Source organism: Hippichthys cyanospilos, chromosome 11 (assembly GCF_059441005.1).
Source record: "Hippichthys cyanospilos isolate Australia breed blue-spotted pipefish chromosome 11, RoL_Hcya_1.0, whole genome shotgun sequence".
Lineage (NCBI taxonomy): Eukaryota > Metazoa > Chordata > Actinopteri > Syngnathiformes > Syngnathidae > Hippichthys > Hippichthys cyanospilos.
Genome location: NC_142379.1, coordinates 11655058 through 11667776, shown reverse-complemented (window position 1 = coordinate 11667776; position 12719 = coordinate 11655058). Strand labels below are relative to the sequence as shown.

Here is a 12719-nt window from a genome sequence, read left to right as displayed (position 1 = left end):
GGGCAGTGGAGGTAATCCTAAATAAAGGCCTGTACGGCCGCTCCATAATGGCGCCTTTATGCGCAGGGCTTCATTAGGCAGGAATGACACGTCTGCAGCGCAACAGCCACTCATTGTGGTCCTCCTGAGGCTAAAAAGGCCACTCGCACACTCTCCATCTTTCACACAGGCTGCAGGCACTCCAGTCAGCCTTTTCATCCAGGCCGAGAATGCGCGCTCGGATCATTCCTGCACCCACGTTGGCCAACATGGCAGCTGCTCTCACACGTAGAATAAAAATGGAGCCACCTCATAATGGCAAACGTACAATTGTATATGGGGAAAAGTCAGGAGTTGTCTTCTAGTCTATTCCTACCAAGGAAGAGAAGAAATAGTGAAGAGCAGATGCACATTATGCGAAATCTATTGACTTAACATGGAAGACACAAACTACAAATGTGCTGCCTTGCAGTAACAAACATACTGTTTACTGGGGCTGTCACTAACTATTGTTTCAATAGTCGATTAATCAGCGATTATTTATTAGATTAGTTGACTAATTACCATTTTTTTATTTTGACTTAAAATTAGCTGAAGCTCTGATGCAGATTACAAATAACCTCATGAGCCCTTTACTTCACCTCAAAGGCAATTGAGTATATTTAAACACATACAGGTAACTTAAGAACTTGTGTATTTTCATCCAATACACAAACATAAAATACAAAATCAGATAAACTGAAATGATTAAAATGAATGTACAATCTATCTTTAAAGTGCGCAAATGCCACTATTAGCTTCCTACATAATTTATCATGAATAGTGAATTTGTACTGTGGAACATTCACAGCTTTTGACTAAATAAAAAAAAATCAATTTGTAGATCAGGCTAATCAAATTTAAGTACAATGGGCCACCATTTTGGAACCGGTGACGCCAACCAATAGCAGACCAGCTTTAGCCTCCCTCTCAGCCCTCCGTGTTTCCCCCGCCTTTGTTCACAATCTCTACGCCACCTGTGAGCACTTCCGGTCCGCCATGTAGAATGCAAAGCATCGCATGCTCTCTGTAGCTCAGACATTAGGCGAAGATTGCTTATTAAATGGTTGTAATTTTGCAGTCCAATATCCAAAAGCTCCTGAAAGGTGTATGGTATAAAAGCCAACGGACAAACAGCCGCGAAATGAATAGAAATGTTACTGCTAGCTTGCGAACTCTGAAGAGATACTGAACCTCGTGTTGTACACGCACCACCGCCATGTTGCTAGATCAACCATGCGTGTCTGATTCTTTTCCCGGGCGGCCCTATTGTTTATGAGGAAACGCCACAAAGTTGTCACTGTATTTTGTGCCCTACCAGTTTAGGAGAGATTGAATAAAGAAAACGCACAGAATGTATGACGATTTCTTCTGACTAAATCAGCAGCTGCTTTTCCACTGAACATGACAAACAAATAAAGACAATAGCAATGAGCAAAATGCTGCTTCACTGAGCCAGGTTGTGTAGGTTTTCTCATACGTTCATCATTTTTCTTAGCAAGCTTTAACCCATTATGAATAATTAAATCTGAAATAGATGTGATGTGGAAAAATCCTGTTAGGCAAACAAAAACATGAAAAAATCTGGAACGTAAGCTGCAATAAAATAAAAACAATACAAAAGATAATAATAATAATAATACTAATGTTATAATATAATAACAATGATATAATAATATACTAATGAATAGTTTGTGGCTGTACAGCAGCGAGAGATTAATGTCCTTGCCACCGCCAACTCGTTTGCAAGCAGAGTTAATGAATCATGCAAATAGCACCGCAGGCTTGTCCTGGATTTCATTAGCTAGACAGTAAAAGCTGTCAAAAGAAAAGAAATTTACCCTGGCTCTCGGCTGCGTCGCTTTTAGTGTGCAATTCTCTCACATGACTAATCGCATTTTAGTATACCACTCGAGCTGCAAAGGCATGGAAAAGAATGTAAATGTTATGTTAATTTTAATACTCTACGAGTGTGATGGCAGTGTGATACACAGAAGCCCGAAAAAGTGGCACACGGTGAAGAAAGTGAAAAGAATGTAATAGCAATGTGCGACAAAAAATCTCCCCAAAAGAACCGGTGTACATACTACATTCAGTAGAATCACAGTAATCAGAGTGCACCTGTAAAGCATTGTGCTTCACTAAATCAGAGCGTAAAAGGGTTACAAACATGACAAGAGTTTGCATTAAAAGAAGCCTGAAAAAGGGACACCTCCAACACAAAAGGCTGAAAATGGGCACAAAAAGAGAAGCATGACTAAAATGTCCAACGCAAAAACTTAAAATGAAAACATGTGACAAAAGCATGATGCACAAAGAGCTGAAGAAGGAACACAGAATGACACAAGGATAATTGTAAAAGCAGATCCAAGAAAAGCCTGAGAAAAAGGCTCAATTTCAAAAGAAATAAAAGCTCTAGAAAAAAAAGAGCACAAAAATGAAATAGCTTGAGCACAGGATACAACAAATGTCTGGAAAATCAGGTAGAAAAAGGGCAAAATGAGCACAGCACAACAGTAAGTGAGCTACGCAAATAGATAAGACGGACAGAGACGGTTTAAAAAAACGAGGCAAGTAGAAAAACCAAAAAATAATCAGAGAAATAATAGTAACTGTGAGTAACACAGAATCCTGAAAAAGGAGTGTGGTGACCGAAGGTTGCTACAAAAAAGCCAGACAAAGCCTGACTACAGATTCTGAAAATGTGGCATTGTACCATGAATGTGCAACACAAAAGCCTGAAAAAGCATATGACCAGCTTAGAAAGTGTTTTCTGCAATTTAAAAAAAAAAGCCAGAGTAATGATGAACAGTGACAGTAGTGAGGAAAAATTCCGAAAATAAGAGCACAGAGTAAGAGAAGGTTAATGACAAAAAAACTGGGGAGGAGGAGCAGCTTAGAAAAGTTGCACAGTGTGAGCGCTTGACATAAACGTCCGAGACAAAAGACCGAAAAAGAGATACAAAGTGAAAGCATGCTACAAAAAAAAACAGAGAGAAATATTGAGTGACAGCAGTGTGCTACACCAAGTTGTGAAAACTGGAACCCCAGTGACAACACAAGCAAATCTGAAAAAGGAGCACAGAGCGGGCAAATACACAGTTAGCTATTTAAGCTCAAGCTCACCTTTGGGATCGTCCCTGACCACCAGCAGACCATTCCGACACACCACCTTCCCCGTGGCGGCGTCCACGAACACGAGCGACGGGATGCTGGTCACCTTGTACTTGTTCCACAGCTTCATCTATAAAAAGAAAAAGCAATGGATTTAGTCTTCCATTTTGAAACACACAGCTCAGCATTTTCCACGCCAGCCTCAAACCACTCGGATTCGAGGCAGAGGGCATAGACAATAGCTCTCACAGTGAGGGTCCCTGGAGGAGATAATAAGTGGGAACAATCACATGCCATATTGATCCACTCCCACCCCTACAAACATCATTTCATTGGAAGCTATTACAGCCAAAGCAATAAACACAGCATCATGTCTCCAAAGAAAACAACACATAAATCCTAAAGAAAATGATCTCAGCTGGATGAAATATATTTGTGTTGCCTACAAAATGTCACTTTACTCATTCCTTTAAATGAATGCTGCGGTAAAGCTCACAACAATGTGATTAACATTAGAGTGTTTAGCATAACTGATGGTGAGTGTAAGTACATCTTTCAGTCAGCTGGAAGAGACCCCGCCTTTCTCATGCCGGAAAGTTAACATTGGCATTGCCGCATGTATTTATCAAGGTGATGGGGCTCAAGTTGGAGCTATTGCTGCTCTAAGTCAGAATTTAGGAGACCTGACTTCAAATTTGTTAGCATTTCGGGCAGACGCTGAAAATTGCATTTACACTGTTGATGTCGCTCAGTGTATTGAGATCATTAAATTCCAGTAGATGATGACTTTTGCTTTGAATACAAAAATGGCCAGTTTTAAGTCAGAAACCAACTAATTTTTGGGTCCGTCAGAATTTTACACAAAGAACACAGCTAATTGAAGGGCAGATAAAGTAGCCAGAGGAAGGTGCTACAGCTAAACCCCTAGTAGGATGATTGCTACCTCACTACTTTCACTGACTCATTCAAATCAACTTAAAAAAAAAAAAAACACACATAAAAGTGGAATGTTGAAGGTTTTGGAATCAGTTTACACTTAACAAGGAATCAGGCTAGATGCCATAAATTCCAGGATATAGTACCACAACCGAATGTCTCCAATCGTCAACAAAAAGTAAAATATTGCTGACGCGAGGCCAAACGTGTTGAATTTGATAGTTTTTCAAAAATTTATAGCCTACTATTGGTCAGTCCAAACGTGTCATTTGTGTGTGACATTATAGCATTGTTAAAACCTCCAGAAAGTTGAATTTCCATAATACAACCCTTTTCAAACAGTAACTTGCTGAGGGCGATAATATTGTGGCAAATCTAATATTGAGAAACTGCTGTGTTTGTAAAATAAATTTGTTACATGATTCAAATTTCTATGACCTGAAGAAACTTGCAAACTATGACAAAGTAATTCCAAGCGAACGCCATGAACAATTAAAGCAACTGACACCTGAAGCTGGCCCTGTGCAAAAGTTCAGACAGCTCTTCTACATCCTTATTCGCTGACACCCACTTCACTCACCAGGTCAGGTCCCGCCTTTTACAGCCATACACATTCAAAGTCACAAATACTGCGGTAAAATAAGATGGTGACAATGGTGGACAAATGTTTCAAGCTACTTCGTAAGTACTGAACCTATCTAGACAATATATGATAAACATATCAATATTATACATAAGAATTAAACCTACCAACTGATCAAAATGAACCAGTTAACAGTTTCATCACTTTAACGTATCTAGCTAGTTAGCTACACCTCGTAGCTAAGGGTCCTCCCGTTTTATCTTTTTGCAAGCGATTGCTACCACTTCAGATGCCACCCGCTGGCCTCGCCAGAGACAGCTGTAGCGATGAAGGCCCTAACCTCTCTTAATAACTCCATCTTGTCACATTCTTCATTTGCCGTCATCTCCTTGAAGCACGCTGTCGATCTAAGCGTTATCAAGTGGGGGCCTCCGCCGCTATCTCTGCATCTTTTATTAATCCGGCCATTTTACTCGCCGAAAGAGCAGCAGGATAAATTGCATTTTTCGATGATGGCGATGATGACTCCAGTCTTTCTCCCCCCTTCTGTCTCGCCACCTTTACCACCTCTCCCGTTGCCACGGCAACGCCCTCCGCCCTTCAGTGCCAAGAGCGCCAGACATATTGTGCGCGCTTCCCCCGCTTAATAATTCAGTGATAAATTAATGTTTTTGTGACTGGGAACAGGTGCTAGAATGTCAGAGTGCTTAGGGGGGGATGGAGGTGGAGGAGAGGAGCAGACCCCCTCCAGCACCACCTCCTTGTGTGTGCGGGCACAAAAGCGACCTGCTTGAATACAGGGCCTAAACTTTCCTTGTGTATGGTGACCACTTTTACTGGAGTTTAAAAAAAAAAGAGTGAGGGGGATGCATAAAGGCGTACAAAAGATCTCAGCAGCTATAAGCTGCATTGTGACTCTACAGGCAGGCTTCAGTCACAATGGCAGCGGGTACATTCTTCACTCTCTTATCTGCTTTTTGTTGCTCACTTTGATCACAAAGAGCATGAAAAGGGTTACATGCACAGTAATGTGGAAAAGATTTGAAACAGACCATTGAGCACGTAGGGAGGGTGGAGGTGCACTGAACCGAGGACTATGTGTGAGCACTAAGTTCAGACCACTTTGGAGTTCTTGGATTTTGTGTAGCGCAGACATTCAAAGGCTCTGCCCACATGCTTTCATTTCAAACTTGGCCTTTTAAATCAGTGTTTTAGTGTTTCAAGCCTGGGTTGGATTTAAAATTAGGTTAGGGCTTCAAATTTGATCTGCGTACTAGAGTTAGAGTTATACAAGGCAAGGTTGGGGTTACAGGTTTGTGTTCAGGTTTCAAATTATGGCTTCAATGTAGGTGTTCAAATTTGGGTTTCTAAGTGAAATGAAAAGTTTTTTTTTTTTTTAAACAGCAACTGCAGACTGGCCCAAGAGATTCAGAAAAAGTCAACTAGGGTTGCAAATAGGATTTCACAGGATTTCAAGTGAATGCACAAATTGGTACTTCAAATGAGGGCTTGCTTCAAGAACCGGTGAGGTCTTGAATAGATGTCAAGAGGGTTTTGAACTAAAAATTTCAATGTCCATTTAAAACCATGTAACAATTAATTCCAAATACAATTTCAAACCATCCATTATCTGCTAAGTCAGAAATGCAATTAGGGTAGTTTCAATTATTTATTTATTTATTTATTTTTTTGCATTTGCACCTGTTGAAGTAGTGAGCAGCATTTTGTGTGGTGGGGGAGACTAAATGGTAAAACTAAAACAGGATTTTCTGATTAAAAAGAAAAAAAAAGCTTCATTTGACGCATTAAAACAAAAGATTAAATTTGTCCATAGATGGAACAATTGCAGCCTGCTGCTCTACCAGCTGCAGAGAAATGAGCCTAGTTCTAGTGTGGACCAGCTGGAACCGGCCCACGATTTGACTTTTGTCTGGACCAGCTGGACTATCTCCATGTCTTACCTCAGGCCTAAGTCTGGCGGCTTGGAAAGCCAGGTGCATTCTTTGTGTCTGCCAGCAGTAAAATGAACAGATAAGCTGCAAAAGGCCCAAAAGACTGAAAAGAAAAGCAGTTGGTGTAAACCCCTAATGTGGCCTCATTTATGCCTTCATGACATATTAATAATTGCACAAAACGCATTAATGAGCTCCGTTTGCACGCTTTGACGCTCAATTAGCTGCAGTCAGCAATCATTACACACACACACACACACACACACACACACACACACACACCTACACACACGAGAGACTCCACAGTGCTGCAGTAAGTGGGGGAGTTCGGGGCGGGGGGTTGGAAAGCTTCCCTGCTGTGACCTCTATTTGACCCTGAATCTAAAGTCCCACAGCTCCTCCTCCTTCTCGCGTGCTTTCGACATCACAACACATGAATATTGATGCTGCTTTAAAAGGGAAACATTTCACACGCATTAGCAGTGCTTTGCGCCTCATTGCGACAGTGGAGGATCATTTGAAAAAGATTATTCTTGTGCACATGTTTTGCATTGAAATTGTTGTTGGGACTTCACATGTAGGAAGGATTAATGGGAACATTTAAATATGCTGTGAGGTTAGAGTTTCAAAGCAGGGGTTTAATTCAATATTAGAGGTTCATTAGGTTTCAAAATTAAGGTTTCGGACCAGACTTTTTATGAGAAGTTTTGAGTTTCTTGTTTTCTAGGCACCCCGGGTGAGATATCGATTTTATTGATGAATTCAAATTATTTTTCTTATGGATGATTTAAAACAAATAATATTATTGATATTTTACTTCCCTCTTTGCTGTGGCGCTTTTGACCGTCATGAGCATCCATAGCTTCCGCATTCCTCGTGTTTACTTCGCACTCGCACCAAACAGAATGTTTTTAAAAGACAGGAGATGTTCCGTGAGTGGTTTGGGAGGCGTTTGGGTTTGCAGACGTGAAGCAATTACTGCAGCATCGTTTGCTCACAACAAACATATTTTGGCACCTGACCGAGTATGTAACATGTCAAACCTTAAAGAGGGAAACAAGACCGCATCATCCAACACAGATTAAGAGTTTAAAATTGAGTTTCAAACGAGGGTTATGATTCCAAACAAGTGTTAGTATTTCAAATTTTGGTTATAAGCCAGCAATGAGCAAATATTCCACAAACAGCCGTCACATTATAGGATGGATGTCATATTTGTGACCCACTTTTTGTCTTCTTTCCATGGTGGACTGGCTGCCTCGTAAATCATGGTAACACAGTTCTCTGCTTGTCATAAAACAAGAGCACACAGAGAGCTCCAAGGCATAGCAAGTCACCGTCTATTCAAAACCTTCATTATTTATAGTCATGTCCCTACATGTCACATCTCTTTGCTTTTCCATGCACAATACAAGCGGACTTTCCCTTTCCTGAGGGCCAGGAAGGATATAGGCCGTGTGTGCATTACCTGGGCAAAGTGACATTAAGGCATCAAGTGACACGTTATATACCCGCTTGTTAAGCCCTTTCCTTCCCTCGTGAAAGCCTCACATCTGTTTCCTTCCTGCATAACGCTTTCCGGGTTCAGCCGACCTCATGCATCGTCTTCTAAAGACTCCATCTCAAGAGCAACATAATGCTCAGGTCTGGCTTCAAAAAGGTTTCAAACAAGCATTAGGGGTTCAAATTGAGGGTTTCAAACTTGGGTTAGGGTTGCAAATTAGGGGTTAAGTTCAAACATGCAACACATACCATAATGTTTGGCGACAGTATGGTGGTGACAAATACCGTGTACATGAAATAATCAGCTTCACATATTGACAACTGTAATTGTGAGCAAAAACATGATCCATGCTTTTGGGGGCTTACATGTGCTCAACAGCAAGCAGTGAATGAAAGATGTACATGGCATTGGTGCAGCAGGAGTGTGGGTGGGGTGAGCACTGCTTCATTTGCATGAGATTGAAACAGCCTCCGGCCAGGAAAATACGTATTGTATATATTTTTTTAAAATCCGATTGAGCGATTAATCAACAAAATAATCAACTACTTTTTTCCTACAAATCAGTATTATTGATCAGTTCTCCCCGTATGTGTATGTTCAGGTTATCTTTGCTGATCATTTATTGTAAGGCATAAGAAAAAAGCTTTGAAAATAGCTTGCACTCATTGATAATGCAATATTATCCATCCATCCATTTTCTAGACCCACTTATCCTCACGAGGGTCGCAAGCTTGCTGACTGTTTTAGGGCTGTAGGCGGGAACCACCCTGAACTGGTTGCCAGCCAATTGCAGGGCACATAGAGACGAACAACCATTCATCCACCCAATCATATTTAAAGAGACGATTTAGTATGTCCAATACATCTGGCATGCATGTTTTTGGAGTGTGGGAGATAGCCGGAGTGCCCAGAAATAACCCACGCAGGCTCGGGGAGAACATGCAAATGTCACACAGAAAGGCTGGAACGAGCTGGATTTGTACTCAGGTCTCTGAACAGTGAGGAGGACGTGCTAACAACTGCTTCACCGAGCCGCCCCAATGCAAGATTAATGACTCATAAAACGTGAGAATTGTGTCATGAAAAGTGATGGTTTTGGATATAGAGGCGAAAATACCAACAGACACAAGATAATTAGTGCTGCAACCATCGATTTTGCATCAAATAATAAAAAAAAATATTTTTTACTTTCTATCCATCCATTCACCCCCTCCCCATTATTGTGTTCCTGTTGAGAAGCTGAAATTGATGATTTAGTTCATTTTAGGTTTCTAAACAATGACTTTATCCTCAAAATTATCTACTAGTTGTCGATTAAATTGACGCACCTCTACATGATATATGTAGTACTCACAAGCTAAGCATGCTAGTTCTAATTAAATCCGACAAAATATAAGAGTACAACCGTACATTTCCATGCTTTGAATAATGACTCATATTTTCTAAGAGATGCGGTCAGGAAAAGAAAGAGCACTTTCCAAAGGCAATAGCATTAAAGTGAGGAATGTTCTGTTAAAAAGGAAGTTAAAAAGGTCGACTGACCCAACATGACTCATGGAAGACCACAAACAAGTCGTAAAATAACTGACAACAGCAAATTAAGTGAAAGGCATTGGTAAGAAATAATAATGACGAATAAACAATGATAATCTGCAACATTTTTCTCTTTTTGTCTTTCCCAAGTGAGCCCACAAAGAAGAAGAGCATGGCTGAGAGGTCAGCCGGGAATGTTCTGAGGCTTTACTCTCTTTATAAATAACACAAGGGCCACATGGTACCAAACACACACACACACACACACACACACACACACAAAGCCTTGAACTTTCTGTTTGAATCAGTGCCACCATGCTAGATATTAGCATGACAGCTCGCTCAAACAGACTTTTGAGTCATCGTCATTTGCGATCTCCAGCGGTTGATCACAGACCCGCAAGATTCACTGCAAGAATCACCTATTTTGTTAACAAATAGGTTGCGGATCTATTCTTTGCCAGTTTGTGAGTCCTTTTTGGCTGGAAAGAAGTGCTTGAAGTCCTTATCACGATAAATCATTATTTCAAGTAGGACTCCTAGTATTGCCTTTTTAAAGCGTTCTTTTTCTTTGCAGGCTATCTATTCACTGTCTTTTCTCCTTCCTAAAGATATTTTCCAAAGATATCAGTTTCTTATTCATTTTGCTCATCTCTGGGAATTTTGGCGCTTGAGGGAGCAAAACAAATCTAAGTGAATCTGGTCAGTTTTTCAAAGTATTAGTTTTTGTCGAAATAAAATATCTTTCAGACTCATAAAATGAAAATAATTCATTATTGCTTGCACGGCCGAAGACCACCTTATTAGAGGATATGTACTATAATTACCAGGCCCCAAATTAATGTTGGAATAGGTGAATGGTCACAGAATATATATTTTTTTCATGTTTTAGGCAATACTCTTACCAATTTTGGAAATGGCCACAAAATAGCAGTAGAATTGAAATGACTCAATATTAATTTCTTTGTGTGTTTGCCACATTTATACAAAAGCATAAAATCAGGTCGTTGAATGGTTTGACTCTTACGCAATCTGCCACTGAGACTGTTAGCACTCAGTTTGCATAATTTTATTTATTTTTTTACTTTGTCATGTTAAATTTTTAGCTATGATTGATAACGGTCATGAGTTATTCAAGCTAAGCTATATTTTCGTGCATTTAAAATGAAAAAAGAGGTAAGGAAACCAGTTATTTGAAAACCGTCTGGAAATAAAGCAAATGAATTCCACACTAAAGCGGCAATAAGCGAGCAGCCACATTTAGCTTTTGAATCACTGTATTATTAGTTATTCATTGCTAGCTGTTTCGTTAAACATGTTTTTTTAATGTTTTTCTTGGACTTTAGTCTGTAAGTCATCGCTAAAAGACGGCTGCTAAGAACGACAAGTGAGTAGCTACTCTGCATGTGTTATATTGCGCTCATAATGTTCATATATCTGCTTTATGGACGCATTAGTGGCGTTGCTCCATATTTCCATGTCAATTCAAAATGCAGAGGGATTGTTTTATTTTTTTGGAACTAGGGACAGAATGTGGTGGTGAGGATGTGGTCCTGAAATGAAGGACATAACGAGGGTAATCCATCTGCCACATTGTAAACTCTCATCCCTCAAGGCCGAGATCATCAGCCTGCTTTTGGTCCATTAGGGACAACCAGCAAGAAATGTGAGGTGCTGAACAATAGCCAGTCACACAGCCCTTAATAATTCCAGTTGAAAGAATGCAAAGCAAAGGCAAGGGGCGTTAAGTCCAGTTTGTGCCGATGTGGAAAATTGGATTGTGTTTACAAAATGTGACCCACTTTTTCGCACCACAAAAAGAAGGAAGCACATCCCTGGGATTGGTTGGTTTGACCGAGTACTCCTCAATACGCCATGACCTAAAAGAGGCTGGAAAAACAGTCAATCATATTCAGGGCCTACTTTAATTATGCATGTTTATTATTATTCTTTATTAATTCTAACATTTCTTTTTTTTGTAAATGCAAAAAAAAAAAAAAATCTTGTACCTCTTTGAAAAAGGACAGATAGTCTATCATTAATCCACAGCAAAACTTTAATAATAAACAATAATTGAAGTGAAAATAAACTTGAATGAACGGATAATTTTGAGTATTTTTCAGTAAACAATTGTATGCTTATGATTGGCAGGTGGTTCCTGGAATATAGTACCAGTAGAGCAGTATCTGCAGTGAAGATCTTGTGTTCTGCACTCCTCATTTCTGCTATATGCAAACTATCGCGCATTCCAACTTCTTCTCAATCGGCATGTGGCTGATTGGTCAAGTTTATTTTTTGTACTTCCTGTTACAATTGAGTGTAAACATTTGCATGTTCGTGATCATAAGCGGCTCCATATCAGTCAGATGACCTCGTGCATTGAATTCCATATTTTCTCAGGAAAAATGAAATCGGAAAAAAAACAAAAACCTCTTGATGTTTCAAAATTGTAAGTTGTTGCTTAAAACAGCATATATATGCATGCTAGCATGACACTTGTAGACTTCTTTTTTGAGACATTCCATTGCCAGGGCAACATGACACCGTAAACAAAGTTGCTCTTTTTTTTTTAAACAATCTGAGGTCCATTGTGCTCTGAATATAGTCAGCTTGCAGTCATGGAGTCATGGCGTTCCAGTGACATTTTAAAGATGTAGCGGCTGGATGCAAAGCGGATCTAATTGTACGCTGTTCCACACTAACAGGATTGAGCACTCCCGGCAGGCTGGTGAGTGGCACTCGGTGTAATGCGTGCAAGCAGGTACAAGGTCTTTTTTTCCAGAATACACATGTCCTGCTGGCCAGAACAGAGCCAAACAAGACAACTGTGTGTTGGGGTTGGTTGGATGTAAAGGCCACTAGGAGGGTCCGCCAGGCCAGTCAGTGCATGTTAAGATTTACTTTTGAATCCTCCTTTATTTATATTATATATTTACAACAAAGCAAGAACTAAAAGATACAACAAGAAGTCAAGAATTTTTAGATGGCTAGTGACCCTGTCGGTGGTTAGCCTGAGTCACTAGAATCTTCCCTGTTGTACTGAGCAGTGCAAAAGTCTCCATATTCAGTACCAAAAAAT

The 12719-nt window shown here is 40.1% G+C and overlaps 1 protein-coding gene across 1 annotated transcript in view; it reads right to left on the bottom strand.

Annotated features, from left to right (window-relative positions):
• The window catches only part of nxn (nucleoredoxin), a 38977-nt gene that overhangs the window by 11575 nt on the left and 14683 nt on the right, over positions 1–12719 (bottom strand). The window contains exon 2 of the mRNA XM_088427596.1: positions 3145–3262. Within this exon, the coding sequence (XP_088283722.1) occupies positions 3145–3262 (118 nt within the window). The remainder of the gene's footprint in view (positions 1–3144; positions 3263–12719) is intronic.